This window comes from Bombus pyrosoma, linkage group LG4 (assembly GCF_014825855.1).
Source record: "Bombus pyrosoma isolate SC7728 linkage group LG4, ASM1482585v1, whole genome shotgun sequence".
Classification (NCBI taxonomy): domain Eukaryota; kingdom Metazoa; phylum Arthropoda; class Insecta; order Hymenoptera; family Apidae; genus Bombus; species Bombus pyrosoma.
In genome coordinates this window covers 8,687,692-8,715,583 of record NC_057773.1, presented here as the reverse complement: position 1 = coordinate 8,715,583, position 27,892 = coordinate 8,687,692, and the positions used below count along the sequence as shown (strand labels likewise).

The 27,892-nt window shown below is 34.0% G+C and overlaps 3 protein-coding genes across 8 annotated transcripts in view; 1 reads left to right on the top strand and 2 right to left on the bottom strand.

The window, feature by feature from the left end:
- The window catches only part of LOC122567188, a 143,789-nt gene extending 136,470 nt beyond the window's left edge, over positions 1-7,319 (bottom strand). For all 3 annotated transcript variants that reach the window (XM_043725497.1, XM_043725496.1, XM_043725501.1), the window contains exon 1: positions 6,948-7,319. The gene's annotated coding sequence lies outside the window, so the exon portion shown is untranslated. The remainder of the gene's footprint in view (positions 1-6,947) is intronic.
- A 1,640-nt stretch (positions 7,320-8,959) lies between these two features.
- Positions 8,960-16,477, top strand: LOC122566555 (sialin-like). Of its 2 annotated transcripts, none has more exons than XM_043723988.1 (9): positions 8,960-9,263; positions 11,156-11,361; positions 11,484-11,705; positions 12,204-12,288; positions 12,429-12,595; positions 13,617-13,766; positions 14,267-14,399; positions 14,524-14,777; positions 15,311-16,477. In XM_043723988.1, the coding sequence occupies exons 1-9, from the start codon at positions 9,197-9,199 to the stop codon at positions 15,602-15,604; spliced, it is 1,578 nt and encodes a 525-aa protein (XP_043579923.1). In that variant the 5' UTR covers positions 8,960-9,196; the 3' UTR covers positions 15,605-16,477. The 2 variants fall into 2 exon arrangements, with proteins under 2 accessions (XP_043579923.1, XP_043579922.1); XM_043723987.1 differs by lacking the exon at positions 8,960-9,263 and adding an exon at positions 9,346-10,088.
- A 2,529-nt stretch (positions 16,478-19,006) lies between these two features.
- Positions 19,007-27,541, bottom strand: LOC122567211. Of its 3 annotated transcripts, none has more exons than XM_043725548.1 (4): positions 27,421-27,541; positions 23,003-23,206; positions 20,517-22,480; positions 19,007-20,180 (listed from the first exon to the last, which is right to left on the bottom strand). In XM_043725548.1, exons 2-3 carry the CDS (start codon positions 23,180-23,182, stop codon positions 20,519-20,521), a joined length of 2,142 nt encoding a protein of 713 aa, XP_043581483.1. In that variant the 5' UTR covers positions 23,183-23,206; positions 27,421-27,541; the 3' UTR covers positions 19,007-20,180; positions 20,517-20,518. The 3 variants fall into 3 exon arrangements, with proteins under 3 accessions (XP_043581483.1, XP_043581484.1, XP_043581481.1); XM_043725549.1 differs by having other exon boundaries at positions 20,517-22,345; XM_043725546.1 differs by lacking the exon at positions 27,421-27,541 and adding an exon at positions 24,049-24,066.
- Between the last annotated feature and the right edge of the window lie 351 nt (positions 27,542-27,892).

Genomic DNA, 27,892 nt, shown 5'->3' with positions numbered 1-27,892 from the left:
AGTAAGGATAAGTTTAAGAGATTCAGTCAAACGTTATAACTGCTAAAACTTTCAAAGAAGCATCTATAGAAAAGCGATCTCTTCAAAGTATTGTAATTCTCCAACTAAACAGTTAAATATAGATGTTGATATGACTGTAAATAATGAATTGGAAGAAGGAAAAGGATTATATTTGTCTGGAACTATCTTGTAAATGTTAATATCAAATAGGAAGAAAATCTTTTCAACGAAAAGGTAAACAATAATTTCTCCGAGTTTCTATTTCCGACGCTCAATATTTTTTATGAAAGAAATTTTCATGTTAATTCGATTATCGATCGATAATATGTCGACAGTAATAATTTCCCAATAATCAATCGTTTCATAATAATCGAGGATTCACTATACTACAATACATTAGGGAAGAATTTAAATTTCACAAAAATTGTAAATTTTTGGAAACATATGTTTTTTGTTGATTATGCCACTGCTTATTATTAATATTAATATTTGAATTCGTAGCTAATGGTAAAACAAGTCTAATTACACATAATACATTAAAATAAATCGATCGTTCCGTTTTAATTGTAGTCTTCTAATAAATCGAGATTCTACTCTGCTATACTGTACTATAGAATTCTGCTGGTAGAAAAAAACACACTTATCTACTCAGGTATCATATGTAAGCAAGTTTTAGAGAAAGCGTGACAAATTCTTAAGACCCGCAATATAGAAATTAAATTCTCAATCAATATCATTTTATGACCATATAAATCAATAATGGTAACTTCGTTGTATGTAAAAAGACTGGCAGTTGGATACTCCTTTTTGTACAAAATAATCAATAATATCCATAATTTACTACCCGTTCTTGCCAGAACTTAAGCAGATAATGTATATGTATAAGATTTCATGCTCCACTTAAATCATTCGAGAGAAAATATTGTATATTTCGTGACGATGAACAAAAAAGTAGGAATTTGGTGATACGATAAGACTATTTGAAAACTGAACGACTGAACTCTTTTACGCCTGAATTCCTCCATCAAGGAAACAGTGAGTATGAGATTTGTGACAATATTTGCGATCATATACCGTTAGTACTGCGTTTGTCTGACTATAAATTCGAAAGTTTATGTATATTTAGTTATAATCTGTTCGAACTCGTTAAACAAATATAATAAATAATATATGAAATGCAACGATAATGGGAGAAACGTGTGAACGTTGTAAAGATTATAATTTTCGACGAATTATGGCAATTCCTTAATTTTAGACCTCGTAAATCTTTATCTTTACAATTACATAAATTTATCTATCCTATATTTTAAAAAAACTGGTGTATTTGTTATTTTAAATAACGCACGAACTAAGACAATTGTGGAATGTTTTACGATTTTAAAATGTCTGAAATAAGAAAATAATAAAGCGGCATTTATTGTGCAATAATCTACCATTAAGCATATGCAGGCACTTTTACAAGGATTAGTAATGATAATTTTTATACAAAATGTGAGAATGATTATGTATAGTATCTATCATAGCACTTGAATAGCTTCGTTTGTTATAGTGAATTGCAACAAACCGTTCATCACAGATTAGTTTTATCTGTTTTATCTTTACACCATTTCACTATATTTTTACCTATACAATATTTATACCACGCTATATTTACCTGTTTTTTTTTACATTATATCTAATAATAAAATATGTTCTTATTACAAATAATAATCGTTTCAGGTTTGTTCCTTCTTTCTTAATCTGCTCATTTAAAATGAAAACTAAGCTAATAAAATAAAACTAAATTGATCTTAAAGCGTCACATATGTGTATCGCTATCAACCAAAATGTGAAATACTTGAAATATAATCTTAAATCTATCAATGCAAAATGTTAAAATTACGCATTTATAGTATATTCAGGTACACTTAAATATTTAAGTATTTCTAGCATTGCACAATCAGTAGGTAAATTAAAATATGCTCTATGAATATCCGGAACGTATCGAATCGCAGCGCGTAACTGCGGAACGAAGCAGCATATCGAAATTGTTCATTCTGTAGCAGATTTGAAACAGATTTGAAAGAAATTTCTGCTGTGGAACTGTTCGTGTTGCGCCAGACACGGTCAATCATCTATTTGTACATCCGGTAAAAGTCACGAGCATTGGTGCCATTGTCAAGCAAAATGAATATCCTTCTTTCATCAAACCTGAATAAATGTATGTACGAGTGAATCATAATGTCCAGCTTAGCTTCGAGTACTGCGTTGAATTTTTCATTGATATATCTGTATTCTCTTAGATTTAACATGGTTTTATATCCTATAAATCATAAGACTCGTAATATTGCGAACAGTAAAATGTATAAGTAGTAAATGCACAGAAAACTGAAGTTTTTTTTTTAAATAACAAATCCTTAAATTCTACGTAGATGTATCTTTAAAATCACATATTCGTCATCGTTCCGTTTCTAACTTTTTCTTAATTTCTGAGTCTAATATTAAATCAATTATTGAATAAAAATTCTTTTAAATCGATAAAAAGGTCTCTGATGTTAATGCAAACAGCAAAGGTGTATGTATAAAGAGCAAATGTATATAATAAATAATAAAACACGTGCAAGTTTGCAAATAATGCAACGTTTTTTTAACAAAATTGAAATTAGCAGCCGGCAAATTTCACAAGAACGTAGTAACTGCTACGTCTAATCATTAATTTTCCACTAATTTGTATCACTGGCAAAATAATACCATATAATTACTACAAATCTGACTTTTCTTATTAACAATAAATAGCATGAACATCTTTTTCCTAACTTACATATAATTCTCTTCTTCATAATACCCGTTAAGGTCACCAGAAATAATGGTACAAAACTACTTCTCAAACCATAAAATGATCAACCATTAACTAATGATCAACTCGATTAAACTAATCTTCCACATCCGAATAATTTCAAGCGACGAACACACTATCATTCACGTAATTCAAGGCCTCGCTTCCATGCAATTGAAAATCGATCGAAACGGGACAATGATCGTCTCGTAAAATTTGCGGAAGACCGTAATGAAGCCGAACAATCAACGATCGTCTCGTAAAATTTGCGGATGATCGTAATGAAACCAAACGATCAACGATCGTCTCGTAAAATTTGCGGAAGATCGTAACGAAACGTAACAGAATGGATCTATCCGCGCATAGTACAATCTCCTACGGTTAATTACATCAAAACTGGATCCTTTGAAAGTTCGACTGGCAACCTGTTGCCCGTGTTTCTGCGATCACTAACACTCACATTCTGCAATGAGTCTATATAGTATATAAGATCTATAGTCATGAAATTCCTGCTTGCTTTTCTTGCGATATTTCACAGAAGCGTGATTGCATTCTTCTTCATATCATTGGACGTGTTTATGGTTCGATGCATTGACCAACCATGTTTCGAAAAAAACATTCCATGAGTCCACTGCAATCTATTTTTTTCTAAATTTGCGACAGTTTCTTTTCTTTTTTTATCATTTATACGCGACCCAAATGCGTCCAACTGTTTGTAAGTGACGTGCAGAAGTTTCCAGCCAGACAGATCTTTTGCTATGTATTCCAAAAGATATCTGAAAGACTTGTGATTAATTTCTAGAATTTATCTTATGTTTAATTGAGACACGATGGAGACAGACATAAATATAAAGAGTCGCTGCGATCTCTTACAAATTATAAGTTAATACGATACAAGTGAAATAATAGATTTCTAATAAATATAAACATTATATACATGATTTTGTACAAACATTCTAAAATACTGCTCTATCGTATTATCCCTTATATCGTCTATTTCCTTTAACTAAATACAAGTGAAAAATGAAAAATAATTTTCTTCCTCTGCCTTTAAAAATAACCAGAAACTACACATTTCAGATGAAACGTACTTCGAAGTACATAGTTTGACAATAGTTATCTTCAAACGGAGTAAAAGTTTCAGATTAGTCAATGCAATCTCCGGATTTAAATTCAGTTATATATATATATGAAGTTGAAACATTACATAAATAAGCTGGAGCACTCGAGCATCATAGCATTTTTCAAATCATAAATAAGGATGAAATAAAAAGCTTTCTGACTTTATCATTGCAAAACGCATAACTACAAAATATTAATAATGATTTACGACACGAGTCATACTAAAACTGTTACGTTATCACGTAAGTAATGTATAGACATCTACTATAAAATAAAATGGTACAGGAAACTTTTGAATATCCTGGTTTTCCAATTTTGCAAGTAAAGTGAGACGTGTTCATGGGTTATACCACGTCGATAAAAATCTGTTATGTATCGTTTTTAAAATATATAGTGGAAAGTCTAACTGAGCAGAAATTTATACACGCCACTGTATAACCAAATGGCTCTACGCGACTCGTTCTATACAATAAAAAATAGTTCTCAGCATTTTATTACATTTTCGCATAACTATACGAAATCCTGTCGAGTTTATACTCGAGTCTTTACTGACGAACGAAAATCAATGTTACGTGCAAGCTGTATTTCCATGTAATCAGCATAAATACCCTTTCTCCCAACATAAATGTAAAACAAGAACTTTAGGGACCGTATGGACTGAAAATTAAGTAGCAAACGAAACTTTGAAGAATACTTAAGGGCGAGTAAAAGTGAAAATACAGAGCCAACAAGAGCTTTCTTCTGTTTTTCGTATAGCTGAAGGATGTAAATTCTCGAATACAAACTTGCAATGATTTTATAAATTATTCATAACTGCAGCACAGTGTAAGCGCGCAACACGCAATAAAAGATCATGTTCTTGCTCGAGCACGTGAGTTACCCACTTTCGTTAAGATTTAGGTCTTGTAAAACACCGAATGGAATTTTCTTGCATTCAAATAGGGGAGAAAAATTAGCATTGAATATTTAGGTGATTTATACGATGTCTAAATTTACCAATGCTTGTTTTTGCTAGTTAGAGCTGTACATGTAATAAAATAAAATTTATTTCTACAATAAAAAAGAACAAATAAGTATATACAAAAAGTAACGAAAATTTTCATATTGTGTAATAACGCGAAATTTTAATAATAATTTAGAATTAACGATAATCTTTCAAGAGATACGACAATAAAAGTTACAGTTGAATTAAAATTTTTCTATTAACAAATTCTTCAAAGTAATAATAGGTTGATATCGACATAAAAGAAATTTGTATTCTTTTCACTCTACAACTTTAATCTGTGGTTTTTAGAGATGCAAGTGTATCTTATCTTATTTCATTCATGTACATTTCCGTGATATCGCTTGGAGAAGGAAGTACAGGATGTTCCAAAAATGATAAGTGCAATAATCGCTACACTTTCACTACAATATCGTTACATTAAGAGATGATAGTAAACTACCAATAAAATACAGTGAAATTATCGTTACAAAATCAATTCGAACGTAAACGAATTTACACGTGTTATTCACGACCGAACGTACACGTGTTATTCCCAAACGGATTCTTTTCAAAGTGTGGAATATCGACGTGATAGGCATTCGATTACAAAATCTACCCACGTTACGTAAAAGCGCATAACGTGTAATGCGGGTCAAATTGCACACCGAAAATCGAGCACGTATGAATGCAACGGTACCCCTTTTAATATTTACGGAGCACGTTTCAAGCGGATGTCACTAGACATTTCCTACGAGTCTAAATTATTCGAGAGTCTAGCACGAATATGCATCAACGACAGGCACGAAATAATTTTAAATGCTGGGGATACGCGATACAAACGTTCTAACCGAACTGTTCCAAAAGAAAAATACAAATCATGAGAAACGAACTTATTACGAAACTTCTAAAAATATCTCTTCCCTAGATGGAAAATTAAATATGGCGTTATATGAATTTGATGTAAACGTGATTTTAATACAACTGTACGAACAGGGATATTAAAACTACTGACCAAATGAAATACGAAATATTATATACATATTACACGTATAATATGACATTCTCATTGGGCAGAAAAATATGTCACAAGATATACGAACTAGGACATTTGATTTATAGAAGATATGAAATAATGAATGCTGATATGAAATTTCTATGAAACGAAAAGATGTATTACGAAATATTTGAATAAATAGATCCATGTGAATCTGACGTGAATCTGATATGAATCTACATCTGGTATATATAGACGAAAACTTGTTTGATGTATGTGCGGTAGAAAATAACGAATAATAACATAAAGTTTCTCCTACGTGCAAAGTTACATGACAAAATAATGGAATGGATAGTTCTATATGAATCTGATTTCAGTTTAGAGGCCGTCAAACTTTATTCGATCTACATGCGAAAAAGACAAATGAACTAGAAGAAACAAGAAGAAAAATAACAACAAGAAAAGAAGTTTCTATTAGATGATATAAATATATATATATGTATCACAGAACATTTTGAATGATCGAACGTCGAAACATCTGAAGCATCTTACAGACGTAGAATATCGACACGACGAAAAGATCGATAAAGTATTCGATCGAAGTACTTGAAAAATTTCATACATATTTATCAGGAGAAAGAAACGTGACGCGAAGTCTCGCGATAACAGAAACGAAGCAAACCTGCGAGGGAGAGCGCGCGCGGAAAGATTGGCCCATCACTACCTGTTGCAGAGGACTATAGTAGAAACACAGCAGGATCCCGGAGAGGTTCACATTCTAGAAAGGGGGGCCAGGGAGGAAGAGAGACATGCGCCGGCACGCATCGTTTAGAAGTGAAAAGGACCATTTTTGAGGTCCCGACTCGAGAGGATCCGGATGCCTGAACCCTTCAAAGGACCGTGTTGTTCGTGGGCGAATACGCAGCACACTCCAGATCACCGTAAGGTAATATCTATGAGGGACAGTCACGGTACAGCCCTAACCTAACCTCAAATTCGCGGGATCGTTGTACAAAAACAGTGGCACTCACCTCGACGTTCGTTCTTCCCGCGTTATTTCCCGTGCGTAACAGCGTCTTCTTCATTCATCGAACGCGACGTTTCACAAAAATCACCGCACCACGCTCGTGTCAAAACACTCCGGTACACTCGCGTCGCCGCGGCGCATAATTTCCACTGTTTGAAAAGCTCGCGGCTAAAAGCACGCAGGAATTCACCGTTCCCTCGATCGGTCGTCCCTCGCCACTCGCACACGCTTTCAAAGACACGAAACCGCGCGCTTGTTTCGTTCACGTGGCTCGGTACAGACCTCGGATAAATTCGAGACGCGATCTCAACGACAACTTCGACTACGCTTCCAAACGTAGAGATGAATGTGACAGAAACACTAACTAACCGATGTGTTGCCGTTTGACCTGTCTCTGAACTGACCAATCGTCTTGCAGGTAGTACGATACGATGTTTCTCGTTGAATGGTGGGGGAGAAAACAAGAGGGAAAAAGACCACCTGACGCGCAACCTTTTGGGGTCTGGTAAAAGATCCAATGGGGACCGGAGGGGGTCCTTTGCTGGGTACTTGGGACGTACGTGTTCTTAACCAATGGTCGGTAAAGTAACATGCGTTTTATTTTTGATCATTGAAAACATTACTTCGTATCAGAAAAAAATGCAAAAGGAAACGTGTTTTTAAAGATATTGATAGAGATAATGTTTTACAAATGAAATAACATACTAGAAATAATAAACATCGCAAGCTTAGAATATGAAAGCTTTGTTAATCAAGTATATATGTACATATGTGGCGTATTGTATTATAAACAAATGACAGAATAAATATATCAAAAATTCTAGTTTGTTCGTCATCTGGGCACAGACGAGATTCTCTTGTCATTTTGGTGTGACATACGACAGTATCGACTCAGTCTAGAAAGAGATTGCAACGCTAATAGTGGTCAATTTCTACAATACTTACTTTTCTTTATGCCTATATGTCTATAGACCGCGTAATTTTTTTCTAGCAGTAAATATTATGATAGCAGGATAAGAATGAACCGTAGAAATAGTAAAAAAGGTTGGTTTAGGTATTTGTATCTCCGACTTATTTTTTTTAACGACAGTCAAGTAACAAATAACAATCTATAATCACAAACTTAAGTATGGTTATAGGACTGCGGATGTTTATGCACATTTATATTTTTATGAACATAATTAAAAATGAAATAGAGGTGGGAAATTGTTTTACGTACTAAATATTGTAGAAAGCATTATGCTTTGAATATCATAAATAATAAATGCATAAAAATCCGTAGTCTAATAGTTATATCTTTTTTATACTGAAAAAGGTTAGCAATAAAAATATATATATACAGTACATCTTTTATAAGACAAGTAGATATTTTAGTATAAAATGTCGTAATTTGAATTTATAAAAACCAATGGTTAAAATAACCAATTAAAGTAAGAACAATACATGTCGTCTATTTCACGTGTATGTACATTAAATGATTCATTTCCTCTCAGTATACTTGTAAATAAGTCACTTATAGTAACATTTATAGGAAATGTTTGTTTATACCCAAAATATCCAAAAATATATGAAATAACCAAAAGATAATGATAATATCTAAGGGATGAAACAAATTTGTCCTTTTGGACCTATTCTTTTACTATTGCAGTATTCATAAAACTACGAAATTGCATGAAAATCTGCAGTCTGCTTATAAGAAAAAAGAAAATTAGCACTAGTATATTTCAACGATGATATTGAAATTATAGCACTTTTCTTAATTTCACGAGCAAATCGTCCAATCCAAAAATAAGATCGTAACAACAAAAGGTATTGCTTGGATGTGTTATCATGAAAAACAAAACAATCAGAAATTTCAACGTTATTTAATATTTCGCAGAGTCCTGATAAAGCGAACGAAATCTGGTGTTTGGAATCAGTCTGTTATCATGTATGAAATACGTGTGTGATATCGTTTTGTGGCACGGTCGGCAAAATATCACGAGGCAGGCCTCAAACGGTGTTTCAAGGCTGCCCTGGCATAGGTACTTATTGTATCAAGTCTCGTTAACGGAGATGTTCATTCACTCGTACTCCCAGATGGCCAGTATAGTTCGTGCAACTCGCGACTATCCGATTGACCCCGTATCGCCGTGCAAAGAGGTGTCAGTGAAAAATTGGCGTGCTTCACCATAAAATGTGTTTAAGTCTGTATCATTTAAGTCTGTGTCGCGTAATGAAAACTCCAGCTGTACGTCGATACGTGTGATAAGTATGGCAGCGCTCGTTCGTCTTAAACGTGGAAGCGTTCAGTTGAGACATGCGGCGCTGGAAATGAAAGGTGAGAGAAAATTCTTCTTCCACGTGGATATTTTTATTTATTCGTTTCGCGCCTGAATGATTCGATCGGTAATTCTACGTTTCGATAAATTTCAAATTACTGTAACAAATCACTATCCAACTAAACGATAAATATATTTGTTATGGGGTAGAACTGATGTTATATTTGAATGTATTAAGTGTCTACCTTATAAAGATACTAAAAGACGATATCGATAAATACCTAATCAAGTTGCATGCAAGTAGTAAAACCGATATAAACACTGTATTGTGTAATCTACAATCTACAGATTGGTTTTGTAAAATTTTGGTAATTGCCACTTATCACCTGTCTGATTGAGATTTAGAAACTTATCAGTATGTATCACAAACGATAGGATGAATAGCACGATAGCTTATCAACCGTACCACAATTGTTATTATATAATTAATTCCCCTTCCTTGCTCAATGTATATACCCAGAATTTCCTACTCTACCTTAAAACTACTTTGTAACGTTATCATTACGCGAAAGCAAACGTACCATAAAGTAAATCGTGTAAGGAGTAGATGAAGATGGGAAATAAATAAAAATTTTCTTATCGCCAAGTTATTTTAAATATCATTATTTGTGCTACGTTTAGAGGAAACCAAAGTCGAGGTCTCTTATACTGCGCGGGGATAGGAAAGAGATAATAGGTGTAGAAGGAATGATAAAAGTAGTATGCAGTCGTTGATTTTGCTCCTTTCGAGTTTTGTGAAATGGCAGACTTCGTCAAAAGAGGTAGCGTGCAACTGGTGAAACAAAGCAGTGTTCAAATAAAACAAGCCGCAAAAGAAGTTCGAGGTTCGTTCAACTAAATATGAAACAAGCAACATATTTTTAGTAAAACAAGCAGTATAATAAAATAAGCAAGCGATTGAGAGTACCTTGCGTTATTATTTTGTGCAGCTACATTGTGTTTCTATTTCGTGCAGTTACGTAGCATTACTATTTCGTGCAATTACGTTGTATTACTATCTTGTGCAGTTACGTCGCACGTGATACCTTTCTTTAATAGTAATGAACGTTGTTTAACATAACACAATAAGTTTAAAATATTTGTTACTACAGAAATAAATGTTTCGATATCCAATTTGATCGGTAAATAACATAACACATTGGAGCAGAAAAAGATTAAATGTTTATTATACCTTTTTATTTCGTTCATCAAGTTCATCATATACAAAGTGTCTGGAGATCCATTTAACTACGACATAGTCAAGTGCATGCGTACTCGGAGGAAATTGAAAGTCGATTTTCTTAAAAACAAAGCCTCCAATGAAAAAATTTCTATTTATTTTCGACTTATTTTCTCATGTAAATTCACCCCCTCCACAGTTATACCATCAATACCGGTACACTCTGTATATATGGGTTTATTATAACATAATCTTCAAAATATTTATTACCAGTATTGATAAATTTATATCTACATATCGTAATATAAGCAATTTGGATATTTCCTTAACTTTTAATTAAAGGTAGAAACTACGAAATCTACTGTTTAATCATCTTATCAAAATCAAACAATATTCTATTAAAGATGATGTATAGTGTCGCCGATAATGTATGTATACAATGCACATAAGAATTGCTTACCCATTGTCGCCTGATAGTACGATAACAGAAAGTTTAAAAATTCATTTAAAAACAAAAATTATTCGAATTATTTGCATTTGATACAGGAGAAATAAATGTCGATCTTTTAACAAATCAAATCTGTATATAACACCCATCGTGCAGAATTTTATATAAATATCTGTAAATATAATACTTTTGGATAATTGCTAATGATAATTCTATTACATAGAATGGATGAAACATTAATATTATTGTTTAATATTTATGTTAATAATTGTATTAATAATTAGCGGCTGTGCGAGCGCGACACATCGTTGCTGCGCTCGTTGCAGTAGGATTTGCACTTTGTGGTTCAGTGGAAGTGAGTTCTTCGGTCGCATTGCTCGCCAATCAGAAAGACAATCATGCCATCATCGACACATCGTGGCATTGTGAAATGCTGGTCAACATCAGTAGTCGTAATCGTACCGAAGACTTTGAAGTTATACTCATGGAGGTAAATACGACATGATATGAAAAATGTATATGCTCTGAATGTTTCTGAAATCTCTCAAACGAACATTGTAAGTAAATTACGAAAATTTGTGCATTCATAGGAAATTATAATAATATTTTTAGTTACCACCGGAAGAACGTGCAGAATCTATAATGAGGGAAGCGTTCCTATGGGGTCAAGTGGCTGGTCCAATTTTAGGGGGGTGTTTAGTATGGGGAAGATCAGGCCCATCTATGGTGTTTTCGCGTGCAGTTCTTAGTGCTTGTCTGGCATCTTTATTGGTACCAGCTGCATGGAGGGGTCCGTCTCACGTAGCACTTCGTCTCTTTCAGGGATTATGCACAGTAAGAATTAAATACCATAGTACATATTACTTCAAGGAGCACGATAAAATTATGAATTGTCAATTTTAGAAAAATATGTTTTGAAATTTCACTAAAAGCTTGCTACTTTACCATGTATTCGATTCGTTTATGATTGGTAGAAGTAGAATTTTTGAATTCCAGTAATTACGAATTAAAGACTACGATTTATAAATTCTTTATATTAAAATTGTCTGTATAACGTTAATTATTCCATTTCTATATACAAACTTTATTAACTAACTAAATTCTCCGTAAAGATTGATAACAATATCGTATCATTTTGGAAATAGTTAAATATTTTATGAAAGGAATATTAACATTCAATACTTTCCTTCCTTCTATTGTTTTTAGTATTTTCTAAATAATTACGTAGCATTAATTTTTAAGTTATATATCTGGAAAATACGAGCATCACTGATGAAACAATGATATTATTCAATACGTCATAGAAATTATTACATCATTCCTCATTTATAGGGGGCAACTATGCCTGCTGCTCACATGCTTGCTATGACCTGGTTTAAGAGCACTCACAGAAGTTGGTACTTCAGTTGCTACGCTGGTAAATTTTTAGTTGCAAATCATAATACAAAATGAATGTTTAATGTTGTACTATCAATATGTGAATATAGTTTGATTGAAGATATTAATGAAAAATGAAGAAAGAATTATTAAGAAATGTAATAATAAATTATTTAACAGCGGTCAGCGTTGGATACTGTCTCACAGGATGGTTAGGTACAGCTGTTGTTCGATGTCTTGGCCGAGATTCACTTTGTTATGGTCTCGTTTGCATTGCTCTGTGTTGGTACTTCGCTTTTGGTCGATTTGTCAAAGATTCGCCGAAATCTTATCAGCACGATACAAATGTAAGATCATTCTCGCTTTTAACAAATTTTAATAACTATAAAATTCATTTATTTTAGATTAATAATACAAGCTGCACAATTTTCTCCTTCTATCTATAATCATCTGCATTTGAAACGATATTTGATCTTATACTCACCAAGCCTCATTTGAAAATTCGTATTTTTTATTAAATTGTTTCATATTTTTGTAACCAATAGTATATCTGTATTTCTAACACAATGCACATTAGTATTACATGAAATTTTAATATAGAACTGTCTTTTGTGCTAAAATTGAAAGAATGAAATGGCGTAAATTTTTAATCCCCCTTGACATGCGACCGCAAAGAGATAAAATTCTTGTTTGATTAATGACATTCGGGATTTCTTCCTATATCAAATTTTTTTTCTTATCATCGTTATTGTATAACTTAATGTGCATGAAATTTCTTCCACTGGTTTTGGCAATCCTTTATTCAGGTCATTATTACGACATGAACCATACAGAGAAAGGCTAATGTTCTATGAATTATGCGATATTACAATGGTGCAATCGCAATAGCATTGTTTTAAAAGATTAATGAGGCGTCACATAAAGTTAATTATTTCCGTGCTAAATATTGAATATACCGCATCGTTATTTTTATGAGTCTTCTTACTGCCAAAACTCTCTTAACAGCAAGTACAAATGATTTCAATTTTATTAATATAATTAACATGATTATCCTGTTTTATTAAGGAGATAAAATTGTGTGTGTAACACATTTCTATTTATAACAAATTGTTTATAAGAAATTTATACAGGAACAGATATTCTTTGTTTTTGTAATTTAATTCCCAATCTGAAATATTTAAAGTTTGGATAATAAAAAATTGATTCTACATATAGACACATAGATTCCATATACAATCAGTTGTTTATATAAAAACTGGTTCTAGATTATAGAATATTATTGAATTGTAAATAAATCATTTAATGGCGAAGTAGTAACGAAAATGAAAAATAATAATGGACTAAAATATGAAATTAATAATAAAATAGGCTGCTGTGATTCCATGGGGGAAATTACTGCGATCAGTTCCCGTTTGGGCATCTGCTGTAGCAACGATGGGAAATCAATGGGGCGATGCAACGCTTGCCCTTGGTATGACAAAGTATCTAAAACTTATTTATGGATTCTCAACAGCTAATGTAAGTATTCTATCTTATATTCATTAATCTTATATATATTATATATCTTATATTATATATAATTGTACTTGGTAATGAGTTAAATATTTTGATTTTTGTATTTTATTTCATTGCTTTTTCCATCAATTCTGATACACTTTCTTGTGACTTTCATCTTATTGTATCAAGAAGAAGTATAACATTTTTCAAAACGATTATGAACAACAACAAATTTTCTTATTTTCAATAAATCCTTTGATTTATTTATTTATTTAGACACAACGTCTATTGCTCGTAATAAATCAATAAATGTATAATTGATAACATATGTTGAATAACATTATAACATTGTAGCACTATGATTGAATAGCATTTTAAAATTTGAGGTTATTGAGGTATTAGAAACCGTATAAAGAAAATATAAATTAAATCCTAATAATACTCGTATAGTTTGTACAGATAAATTATAAGTACTAAAAATTAATCTTTGGAAACTTTTAATTAGCTTTCAATGGTTCCAGGATTCTGTTCTAACAACGTTACCACACATTGGTCATTTCATGGCTGCGTTAACATGCGGTCTTCTTGTGGATCACGTTCGCGAATCAAAAATTGTTTCGACAACCACAGCTAGAAAGTTGGTCGTATATACTGGTACGTATCTCATTAAAAAGAAAAGTTTATGACGATATTTTTTAATTCTATCAAATTGTGTTCTTTATCCTATCAAGAAGGAGATCTATTAAATGGGGTAACTTAATTTGTAATTTGATTACAGCTCATTTTATTCCCGCTGCCCTACTTTTTGTCGCTGGTTACGCCGGTTGTCAAGCATTGGGGGCAGCTTGGTTAGGTATAGCCGCTCTTCTTGTCTCTGGAACTGCACCAGCAGGTGCTTTAGCAGCTATAGCAGACCTTGCACCTGTAGAATCCCCAGCTTGCGCAGCGGCTGCGTGTGCATTGTGCTCGACTCTAGGCGCAGCAGGGCTGTTGGCTGCCAATTACTTTGTCACTCAGGCCCTTCATGGCTCTGCAAGTTTAACTTTTTGTCTTAATCTCTGCAAGAAAGGATTTAAAAAAAGCATCAATCATTTAAATTTTAATTTTTCTATCGCGTCTTAATAAAGTAATTTCATGTGTCTTTCTATGAAATAGCGTACATTTGTCTTAAGGCATTTTTACAAACAATTATTAGAAATATAACACACTCAAGTAGATATTTCAATTAAATGTAACTCCTCTGCAGACACTTTAATTTCTATTTTAACATCAGTGTCTTGTCATAAATATAAACGTTTAACAATATCTCTGACAATAAGAGGAATATCACAGGAAACATTAAGCCTTTCACATTCGTTCGTGAAATCGTACTAATAATTTTAACGATCTCCGAATTCTAACTTCCTCGTACTTCTTTATGACTTATTAATTATCACTTAGAAAATAGCCAACAATTAAAATTCTGTTACACTTCACTTTCCTTCAACTATAAATCAGTAATAGTTGACCACTTACTGGCATATTTTACAGTTCTCCTATAATGAACAACAAAATTTCAATTTCAGATCGCTGGTTCGTGGCGGCTGGTCTTCGGTGTCGCTTCCGTCGTTCTGTTAACAACTGCTGCGGTTTTCCTAGCACTTGGAAAAGGCGTGCCACAACCGTGGATTCCTTCTGTAGCTCGGCCGCGAAGTCACGATGCAATTTACGAGCAAGACGCCTTGGAACTTGATTACGAGGATGTTGCTGTGCAGACCGAGCCTTTCAGTCCTTATCCACTTGAGGAGGACACCGAGAGTGCGAAGAACGTGCCTCGTTCTGCCTCAATCCACTCGAAAGTTTCCCAGTCATCTAGTTAATTTGTTAACCAGGTCATTTCTTAATCCTTGAACAGCGAATGTTCCAAGAGTACGGCTGGTCTCTTTGGTTTTGAATCAAAGTAAACACCATGGAAGAGAACATTTTATATAGAGATTAGATGTTGTTATTTCTTCGAACTACTTTTTTATTGATACTGAGGTCTGTGACATAATTTATTCGTCTGAAAGTATATGGTATTTTTTATTATAACTTGTTACAACGGATACATAAAACAGTATTTATAGTATGATTTTTACAAATGTATTTGCGACATTTTGTATATTTTGTACTGTATTTTGTATCGTTGCTAGATTGATACGTACAGCGGGTAAAAATGACCCAGTATTTGCCAGGCGAAGATTAACCTCTATAATTATAGAACCAAAAGATAACAAAGATAAATTACAATTTCAGTTTAGACAGTTTCAGTTTGCAGTTCCCTGCAAGTGTAAGCATGGTTTAACTGATTCTTAAGAGAAATGATACAGTGGATTAGGAGACCTATAAGTAGAAAAGTTATGCCGATTACGATGATGTTTTATAATTTGAATTTATAATTAATTAGAAAAATTATAAGTAAGAAATTATCCCGATTGGCATGCTATGTTCACGGCCATATATGGAGAATTTGATATTTATTTAGTATTTTTAAGTGCTTTACGTCCGTACCTAAGGACCTTTCTTGATTAAAGCTTGTAAACTTGTACAGAATGTTGAACAACTATTAGTAATTTTATGATAAATGTTACTAAGAATTGTATATAGCATGTAAACAAGTTGTATATTTTTCAAGTTACTTGGAATTATGGATTAATGTTATTAAGATTTGTAACGTTTGATTAAATAGGAACATAATTTACCGTTAAAGACAGTTTAATTGTAAATTATTTTATTGGGAAAATATTGTATACCATGTTCCTTTTTATTTTATAGTCGTTACTGTTTGTTCTTGTATCTTCATTCCCCTATTTAAGATGCTGATCTTAATAATCTTATTAACGTTGTTCTGACGTTAAAATTTTTAATAGAAACGATTTTGATTTATTTTTACGAATAATAATTAATGTTCTCAAGATAAATCACATTGTTAATTCATTAAGTCTGCCTATTGTTAAAATAGGTTTTGTAGATGTATTTGTGTACGTGTGACACACAATTTGATAACTCTAAATAAGTCACTTAAGGGTATTACATTAAATTTAATATTTAATAAACGTTACGTTACATTGTTCGTCCTTAATTTATTTAACAATTCGTAAACAACTTGGCATTACTTTATCGATTACTTTGATATTTTAAAAAATTCATATATTAATTTTTTATTATAACATGGTATTTAGTCGTTCAGTACAAATTACAAAATCTTATGGATCTTAGAAAGAAACTTAATAGAAAACAAATTTCACATATCATATTTTCACAATGTTTTAATATTGAACAAATCACACAATTCACAGATATCCTTTCAATTCACTGTATTTGACTTTTCGTTTCTGTGATTTGTTTTTACATTACTGTAATAAGTTCCAGTATGTACGTAAAGCGTCAAAAGTAAAATCCTTCGCAGAATATGGCTCGTACACTCTCTCTTGATATTTTATTACACGATTGTTAGCCGAACTCGAGGACTTATCAAGATCGTATCTGATCCCTGCGAATTCTCCTTTCTTCTTCTTTGTCCCGTATTCCTTTGCTGATCGTGCAGACATCTGTGTATCGTATATACATGCATGACAAGACAATGAACTACCCTATCCATTGCAACTTTCCATCACCAGTGAAGAGGAAAGTCGATGAAAGGAACGGTCGGTCTAATTAGACGGTTTTAAGAAACGTGCTGTTCCTACGTGATCTGTGTTAAACCGTACACGCGCTATTGGCACTGTTCACAGGATACCGGAAGTTGCAGCTTACAAAGCATAGGAACACCGTCCAATTGGCGAATATTTCTGTCTCTTAACGACAACCTTTCACGTGTGCATCCGGTTGCCACGCCGCAGAAAAATCGAAAGGTTGCCTGTAGCCGCATGAAAAAAATTCTTTCCTCTATTACACACTGCTAAACTATCCGTTTCCGTTCTATTTCTGAATAAATGGCCCGTTATTGTAATCATGGCTGTAACAATTTTACGATATTTGTCGAATGCTCGCGAACGTTCGAGAGTGATGAAGTGAAACTTTTCCGAGTTCATGCATGGGTACGTTTGTTAAGAATATCTCTGTAACGAAGAAAGTCTTTGGTGTACATGTGTTCGTGCTTTTCAATGCCAAAGTAATGTTTGTTAATAAGTCGAAAGTTGCTTCCAATCGTAATGTGTTATTATTGTTTTAATAAAAGTATTAAAAGTGGTAGTTGTAGAAATTGAATTGAAACGTCAATAACACTTTTAAACATAGTAAATGAAATTATATGTATGGCTATAACTGGAAATTACATTTTTGTCTTAAACGAGAAAGTGCTGTTAAAGAGAAGGCATGCTTGAAGAGTAAAGGAAAGACTCATGAAATGTTCAGTTTTAGTAATTTTATGGTAATTACAAAATTCTTCATTTTTTAGATCTAATTATTGGTTTATCTCGATATCTAATTTCATATCTAGTATTCATCTCAGAAACGATACAATTCACCAACGTGTTTCTCTACCAAAGTATTCAAAATTTTGCTTATTATTAATTTGATTTTTAGTATGCATTGTGAGAATATTAATAACTTTATTAAGTATTTTAATTAATTTCTAATCGCTTTTTAAATACCTTTATTTTTCTGCAGATAACTGCGATAAAATGACAATCTCATTCGTTTTAAAAGATTCACCTGTTTACAAATATTTGTAATAAAAATCATCGTTATACAAAATTAATGCCTTTGCAATTTTCATATTGTGTCACAATTTACCACACGATATTCCTTTTAGAAGATTGAATTTTTGCCGTCACTCTTATCCTAAACGGAGATCATTTCATCAACTTCTAGAGAGGAATTTTTTCCATACACTGAAACTTTCCCGGAGCTGTAACATGTCTCCATCCGGAGATTTGGTAAGAAGCAAGAGAGTACAGAGTACGTGGAAACTACGTGTAAAATCCCATGATGTACACCCCCGTCGTGTGGCCATCGTACCAGCAATGCGACCGTCTAACAAATACTAGTTCTCGTATCCGACAGCAAAGTGTCGCAATCCGTGATGCTAATTACCAACAGGTAGACACGTTATTATTCTTTCCTGGTGCGCTGGCTCTCAGAGGCTTGTGAAATGAATTCTCACACCATTCCATCTACCATCTAACTCGTTTTATTTCGATACGTATATTACACTAGCTTTGTATAACATTATATTTACAATACGAAGGCTAAAGGATGATACTGTTTGGTGATTCCTGTACGTTCAATATTATGGTCAATATTGTTAAACTGAATTCTAATATCGAGGAGAATGTTTATTATTTTGATTTATTAATATTAACTGAAATATAATAATTTAATATTATTGTATCTTAATAGATCATTTTATGTTTTATAAGTATTATTCTAGTTCATATAGTAATATGTACAAGTATTACAATTTATTGAACTTATATATTTTGAAGCGTTATTGGTCACTGAATCGTTGTTAATTTAAACTTTTAAGTAAAAACCATGCACCATGAGTTTCACGTCATTTTCTTCAATTAGTACACTTTCAAGCAAACGTGCAACTAATATTGTTATTTACATCTGTTTATTCGCGTACCCCTCGCTTATACGTAGATAGACTTCGAAACTACAATACAATTTTTTAATGGAATTAAAGAAGAGCATTGTAGACAATAATCAAAAATGATAATTTGAAAAAAAGCAAAGCAACGAACTTCCAGGAGATAAGTCAAATCAATGAAGAAAATTTGTCAGCGTTACTAATAAATTCCAAAAGTCTTGTAATTTACATCTAATAAATTCACACTTACAGTGATATCGAACGTACGCAATCACCATTGAGCTAAATTAGAATACTTCCTGCTCAGTGCTCTGCTGGTAATGCTACCTGTTCGTCTTTGGAAGGTCTATGCTATAATTCAACGTGACACACAGGGTGAAATGTAGTGAGTATAATGCAAGTATATGCAAGATCAACGTAATCGTCGAGTGTATCGGGTTGACCATATATACGTTCGTCTAATTGCATTAGTGTCGAGGCGACTTAAAAGTAGCGACGATCCGACTCGAAAGGAAATGAGCGTTGCGAGATAGTTGAAAGTTGTCGTGCGGAAAATCATTGGACGAACACACGTGGGACATTTCCCTTTCCGAGAAGTCGATTCGTTTCGCTGACGATTCCAGTTTGTTCCGTGAAAACTGTGTCGCCAGTATTGTGCCTATCGACGTTGTTTTTCCTTTATTCTCACGCTCTTTTGTACAGAGCTCTTCATTAAAGAAAACGATGATCTCCCACCCAGTTCTGCCGCAGCTATTGTAATTAAGACTGTAATCACTCTTGCTTCAAAATTATTGACTGTTCATTCGAGAAAGGGAGATTAATTGGCGAGGAAGTGGTAACCTTGCAACTTGTCACGCTTCTCCTATTGAATCGGAACGGGTCTGAAATATAATTTCATAAAAAGAACATAAATAGAGTACTAGCAATAAGTTTGAGAACGTATCGAGTATGTAGAAAGTTCTACAGAATTCTTTAACACTATTTCTCTTGCACCATACGTGTACTATAAATTTAAACTTCTTTTGATTTTATCTCTACTATTACCATTAGACTGTGGATTTTTGATGCATTCGTGGGAAATTTAAGAATACGTTCCATTTCTTCAAATGCGCTCATAAAAATACGGATTTACATTATATCCGCAGCCTAATTATCATTCCATTGCGTCAAAGAAATGAACTCTATCAAACTTTAGAAAGTTATCAAAAGTATCTAACCGTTACATTTTCTTCTTCATCGCCTCTTTCTCTTCCTCATCTTCGTCAGTGATGATCTGTACACTCCTAACTGGTCCAGTCTTCCTGTACCTCGAAGCTGGCGTCGTGGTCGTCATAACCGGAGAGGAAACCATGGGAGGTCTTTCGGCGTTAATTGCCAGCTGCAACATCCTTAACAACAAAGCTTCTCTGATAGGAGCAGGCAATATTTCCTCTCCGTCATCAGCTACTTCTTGCGTGTAGAACTTTTGCCTATAAACCCTCTTTGTGTATCTTCCATCGCTGTAATCCTCGTACTGTTGAGGTTGATAAACAGGATTCAAAGCTCTGGTATACACAGGCCGTCTTACAGGCACACGATCTCCATATTGAAGAGGGATTTGCTGATCGTAACCGATATCCGGTCGTGGTGCAGTAGATTGATAGCCCGGCTGATAAGAAGGATACGGCTGTTGATCGTACAAGGCGTCTTCTAGGTAGCTTTTCGGATAAGAAAGAGCTTGGACGCCGTACTGACTGACGAGCAATCTTCTTAACAGTAATTGGAAGTCGCGTCTGCTTAGAGGTGTATTAATTGGATTTGGAGGTTCTGGAGGTAAAGCGATGGTACTGCCTCTGTAAGAATATTCAGGAGTCGTTTGGTACTCTCTTTCATCCATTGCGTGAGTGATCGCTGGCGCAACGGGTCTCAAAACGGGCCTGGGTCTTGGTTCAGGTTCTTGAAAGATTACAGGCCGTGGAAAAGGTCTTGGACGCATGTACCCTGGCGCCATAGCGATTCTCGGCTCTTCCTCTTGCTCTGGAAGAGGATTCTCCGTCAGGTAGTGAATATTTGCATCCGTGGTTGTCGAGTAAAGCGGCTGTTGGCTCGGCAGAGGGCGTAATAAAATCCTGTTGATAGAAAGTGGTCTGTAAGCGGGGTCTTCTTCGATGTTCTGTTGAGAAGGAACTAGGATTCTTCCTCCTGGTAGTTCACGTAGAAACTGTTCAGGCTGTTGCCTAACAAATATAGGTTCGGTACTTTGTCGCAGATATTCGCGGTTTTCGGGCACTCGCGTTGGGCCTCGAATCAAAACCGGTTGAGGCTGAGTACGTTCCTCTTGAGGCGCCTTCGTCTCAGCTTCGTAAACTCTGGTATTATCGTATTTTACGTTTACGTTTTCGAACCTCGATGGCGCAAGGTTCTCTCGATTAACGTAAACTTTTGGTCTTTCGATTCGATTAGGTGAAACGCGTTGCAGAACCCTTGGTGGCGTGGTTGTGGTGAACAAAGGTCGAGTCGTGGACAAAGATCCGCCATAAACGTCGGAATGGTCGTCGCTACTGCCTTCTACGATCGGGTTAGATTTCGTAGTCTCTTCTTGCAACTGTCTTCTTAAATTATTTCCACTAGTTACTTTACCATCGTCTTCCTTTTCCACGAAGTCGTCAGAGATTGGTCGAAGATTTTGCTCGACCGGTCGTTTAGCAAAAATGATTTTTCTATATGTGGAAGTCTTGTCCTCGGTACTTGGTCGATTTATCTGCGAATCTTCGTCCTCTGCGATTTCTTCTTCTATTACCAATGGCCTTTGTTGACCATTGATCACGAAACGCGGTCTACTTTTTCCGGTTCCTTTTAAATAATGGCCAAATATAGTCTTCGGTTGTTCCGTAGTGGTTGTAGTTGTAGTTGTTGAAGTCGTCGTCGTTTTCCTATTTCGCGGTATCGACTGAACCACCGATGATTTCGTGGACGCCTCGGTAGACGAAGGGTAAACGACGCTTGGCTTCTTGGTTGTGGTGGTGCGATTTATACGCGGAATGCTCTGTACGACGGACACGTGTTCCTGCAATGGCGACACGGTGGTTGCTTTAAATCCTGTTCCGTTAGAGGAAGAGTACGACACCCTTTTTATTTCGCCGTCCGCGTCGACGAAACCGAACGTACCCTTGATGTTGCCTAGAACGTCACGACTCTCGACCTGACAATAATTTCTTGCGTTCAGAAAAATGACCGTTGATTGAAGTTTTCTTGGAAATATTTCACAAATAAAAGTTAAAAAGAATTTTCGAATATTGTATTGTATTATTTGATTTTTTTAAACTTGTTCTATTATAACTAGATTCCTCCCTTTTTTTAAATATTACAATATAATATAAAATAATTTAGCATTACTTCCGATTATCAATGTACGTCATGCATTTTCAAGTTTTCCGCATTACCAATCTTTCAAGAGAATTCTATAAATAAAGTATTCAAATTGTTCAAAGAAACTATATTCTTTACGTTCGGCAATTAGAAAATAAATGCTATTCGTATTGAAAATTAAACGATGTATAATAATTTGCTTGTGTAAACGCTATATCCTTTTTCCAGCGAAGTACTTAAGATACGGGACGCGTAACATACAACGATAAATTGTTTGTACAAGTATTAAGAACGCAGAACGCCCATTACGTGCCTTTCGCATTAAACGGTGCCATAGCTATTACATACATCTTACCTTGAAGGATCCGTCACCTGCTTCGTAACCATACGTGTAAGAACCGTCTTCATTCACTTTTCTGATCTGTTTCAAGATCGCTACCTGCTGATCGTGATGTGTCTCAGATGTTTGCTGATCCGTGACGTTCGAGCAGCCTGCGGTAGCCAGACAGAAAATTGCCATCAGAAATGGCGTCATCTTAACGGCAGGAGGTGATGATCTCTACATGCAGAGAGTTAAAGATGATTAATTAATTGAATATTTTATATTGACCTATTCACTATTAACTTATTTCAAACCGAAACGCATACTGTTACGCGTGAGAAATAAATATATTCTGATATTACAAAATATTAAAAATTGGCGATTTATTAGAAGCATTAGATTATGCATAAGTACAATTAAAGAGTCCTAATTGTTTTAATCAGGTATTGTCTCAATTGTTTGTCGTGCAATTTTTAATGCGTTATTATAATCCGAGATCATCTATTTCATAGAATTTTTAAATTTCTAAAGCAAACTGCGGATGTTTATGCAATTGTAAAACAATGAAAAATGTAAAAATACACAAATTGCATATAAGATACAAAAATATATGAAATATCCACCAAAGAACAAATTTTTATTTAGTTTCTATCTCTTTAGTTGTGTTCATAAATTTGCATAAAAGTAACTGTAAATTTGCCTAACCATCTGCAGTCTAGTAATTCAGAATAGATAAAAATGAAATCATAAAGTCGCGAAGTTGAACTAGATAAACGAGGAATTCACACTAGAACACTTTTCACTGAATGCAAACGCTATAAATGAGATTTATTTAAAGAGATGTCACTTGCGACGAACTATAAAAACTGTACACTAGATAGTGAAACGATGCACTGCGATATTCACAATCACCGAGAATCCACAATGAATAATATATCCAGGGTTTCGCATCGTAATTAAATTTCGCTGCTTTGTAATTAGCGTTGGTAATTGTTCGATAATAATCAATCGATAGCCCGATATAGTGAACACGTTGCCACACTGATCGGCAAGTCGTGAGTGTTTCGAGGAGTAAGTACCTTGTAACTGGAAACCATGTTACCGCAGATGCGGTGAACGTTCTGAATATCGTGTGGGGTGCCGACTGCCGTTATATATGGAGTGGCACAGTATACAACCACCACCCTTTTCACCATGGACTGCTCTCTAGCGACGCATTCAACCTTGATGACCTCTAAACGTTTGTTACGGAAAGGTGTAATATTGAATAACACGCGCTAATCGAGCATTCTTGACTTCGGAATTGGAAATTGCGTAACTTTCATTCACTTGGCATTGGGCTTTTACTTCTATATGTAGCTCTATTTAATTGCAGATTAAGAATTGGAAATTCAATCCCTTCAGGATCGAGCTTTTCTGATTACGAAGGAAATTATTTCTTTATTAATTATTGATAATAAAAACACACTTTTGGGACGTTTTTGCAAAAAAGACATAACGATCGGTAAGGCTAATTTTACTACGGATGTTGGTAAAATACGATAAGAACAATAGGAATTTGTAAATTTAATTTTAATATTAAATATAGAGTGACAATTAACATAAAATTAGAAATAACATTCTAGTGATTTTAAAATCTACTTTTTCCTTTAAAAAATATTTCAACGGCAAATTACATTTTATGATTTACAATTTATTACCTACATTTTAATTTCCCATGTTTTACATTCGATTAACTTATAGACAGAGCTTATATTTTTTCACACAGTTTAAATCTATTTTCTCTATGCCTTCCACTTCTCTATGCTCTTTCACTTTGTAAACTACCGTCCAATATCTCGTAGCATAAATGTAGCGTAAATCATTATAAATGTCTCTACAACAATGGTTTATAAGTTTTCAGACGCAATTATGTTCATCGTACATAACTCCACCTAAATTTCTCTATTGCTATATCTCAATTGATAGTTATAGTGGCTCTCGAGGGATTTGCTTCTTTTTATATTTACAAAGTAAATAAAAAATTCATGATAATTCTACTGATTTTCTACTAATTCGGTCACTTAAGTAAAAAATACATTATACGCCTTATTCAGGAATCTCTTTTTATATTAATTATACGCAATGTAACAGAAATTTTCTTAGGAAACAATAAATCTTCGAAGGAAAAGAAGAATGAAACAAAAACTCGTAGGTTCGTGTCGATCACGATGAAAGTGCGCGTAAACCGTCAACGAGAAAGAGCGGAAGTTTCCTAGCAGGTGGTGGTACAGAGACGAAAAGGAAACGGCGACGACAGAATAGAACGCGAAGAACTTTTGGAATCGCGGGGACATGAGTGAAAGCCACGTGGGAGTTCGCGGCCAAGCAAGAACAGCAGTAGACTGTAAAATCTGTAACAATAGTTCCCATAGTGTGCAACACTCGTATTGTGGTATTCGAATTCTATTCTAGACACTCCCACAGGACAATTATTACATCATGCAATTTCCTCCAAGTTTCGTACAGAGTCTCTTTTCTTTTTTGATGCCACCTTGATATGCCACATCGTGGACCTATCGGTTGTATATCTCCATCTTGGCCCCTTGTTGTTCAGTCTCTCGCAGATTGTCATTGTATTTTCCCTGTCGTAGTTCCGAGTCATTGTTATTCGGAATTTTAAGATAGTTGCATTGCTCAACTTCGCATTTGCGATTCTGATGTCTCTAAGTACACGTATTAACGTGTAATGTACTGTTACTTGCAAAAATATTAATTGTTCAGTACCCTTTCGTTCTCGGGGCAAAATTTTTACTCTTGTCAATTCTGCATTTCCATTTTACTTGCTAGGATATTCATCTTTGTTTCTGTTTAATTGCTAATGGAGGAAATGACGCTTCAGTTTCACTTTTTATCTTCCTTTTACATGGAGATATTAATCCTTTCTCGCAATGGCTATGAAATGCCCATGCCTATGAAATCTTTGATCTCCCTTTCTGATTGCTGAGAATGCGAAGATTCGATTCTGATCACATGAAGCAATATTACATTTAAGTTTCATATAAGATGCACCATTGTTACATTATCTTTTTCTGTTACGGAGTAACATGTATGTTTTCTGATACGGAGCGATATTTCTTGAATATTTTGTATAATACTTGTTTAGTAATAATTGATGTGAGTTTTAGAACATTCTAGAAATGTTATTAAACAGTTAGTTTTAAGTTGCTGAAAATTTGTGTTTGATATTGACATTAATATAATTAATATTGCGTAATCGAAAGTACTAGAAAATAGATTCAAGCAGTTGTAAAAATGTAAACGAGCTTGTCAGAATTTTTCTTTTATAACATCTATTGTGTACTAACTATAACTCGAAATTGTACCAGGGTTAATGCCAGTATGACGTTATATAAAAGTGCAGTACTTATTACGAAATTTCGTTGATCGTGTTAATTACAGCACGGTCACTTTAAATGTCAGGAGTGGGAGAATCTGAACCGAGATACACTTAAAGACATGCAATCTAACTTTCCGGAAGAAGTTAGAGTACAGTGTTAATTGTAACGCAACCACAGACCGCACATTGCCGTGAGTATGTTTTGTGGACACGCCTACATCATTAGCTGTGAAACAACTGACATTCTTGCTCTAAGAACTGAACAATGGTATTCTGTTTTTAGTGTTCCGTAATACTGAAAATGTATTTCAAATTCTACCGTCTTTTATTCGCGTAGGTGATAATTAGAGTAATTTCTTATAGGAAACTTATGAAACAATGATAATGAATAAGAATCCTTTTAACGTAGAAATAATTTGTATTTCACAAATTAAAGATACGAAAATTTTTAGAATGATACGAGTTTGATTAAAGTAAATAAAACGCATATAATAATATAACGTCAGCTATTGATAGAAGAAAAATTGTTGAAATTGAATGAAATTATAATTATGTAATTGATTTATGAAGGAAATGATCGTTTATGTAAGATTAACTTTACAATTTCTCGGATAAACAAATTACAATTACAGTCAATAAATATAGATGAAGTAATATCTCACCCTAGATACATATTTTATCATTCGCAATAGAATATTGAGTACATAGGTAATGAGTCATTGATGACATGTAATACCTTGACCATATTATATTACTGTTTAGACGTAAAAGGACTACTAGCTGGTAATGTGAACTATTTTCATTTTATAAGAGAAAGATAAAATCTGCTGTATGTATACACATGTATAGGTACGTGAGTTTAAGAACTATATGTTATATATATATAAATTTATAAAATATTCAATAAGTATGATAAAAAATATTTTCTACAAAACATAAGTATAATATATTTTCGCTTCAAATATATAAGTTTATAGTTTTATTTTGTATGCGTAATAAGATATATATTCTTAGTATCTGCAATATATCTAAGTCTTTTAAATAATTTTTCAATAACTAGAATCAGAATTACCTTGCATTTAATATTATTGCCTAGTATGATTTACAGAATGTTGGACGACGGTAGCGTAGTGGTTAGCGCCGTAGGTTACGAACGTTCGGAACCCGGGTTCGAATCCCCAGCGTTAGTCGATTTTTCTTTCACGACATCTAAATAAGAAGAAAAATACAGCAGTTACCCCAGCAGAGCGACATCTACAGCCAACAGCTACAAATAATATCACGGATATATGAAAGAAGATGGAGAAAAAAGAAAAAAAAGTGTTTTCGTCCAGAGCCTGCTAGTGGGGACTCATCAGTAAGGTTGTTTGTTTACCTTAGCCCCTCTCATGCCTTAGACACAGTGGAAGAGGAGGGAAGAATTTACATATAAGGAAGGGAATAATAGTTCTTTAGTCTTCCTGAACACAACCGTTGGGGGCTAACTGGGCTAACTGTATCCAAGAAGGCTCGGTTCGAGTTTTTCTACCCTCTGTTGCGACATG

Bases quoted from the DNA above. Each gene is read 5' to 3' on its own strand.
- LOC122566555 (XM_043723987.1), top strand. From the start codon at position 10,004: ATGGCAGACTTCGTCAAAAGAGGTAGCGTGCAACTGGTGAAACAAAGC. The intron at 12,289-12,428 runs GTAAATTTTTAG...ATTATTTAACAG, and splicing joins GTACTTCAGTTGCTACGCTG to CGGTCAGCGTTGGATACTGT. The intron at 12,596-13,616 runs GTAAGATCATTC...ATAATAAAATAG, and splicing joins CTTATCAGCACGATACAAAT to GCTGCTGTGATTCCATGGGG.
- LOC122567211 (XM_043725546.1), bottom strand. The intron at 22,481-23,002 runs GTAAGATGTATG...AATTATTGTCAG, and splicing joins CAGGTGACGGATCCTTCAAG to GTCGAGAGTCGTGACGTTCT.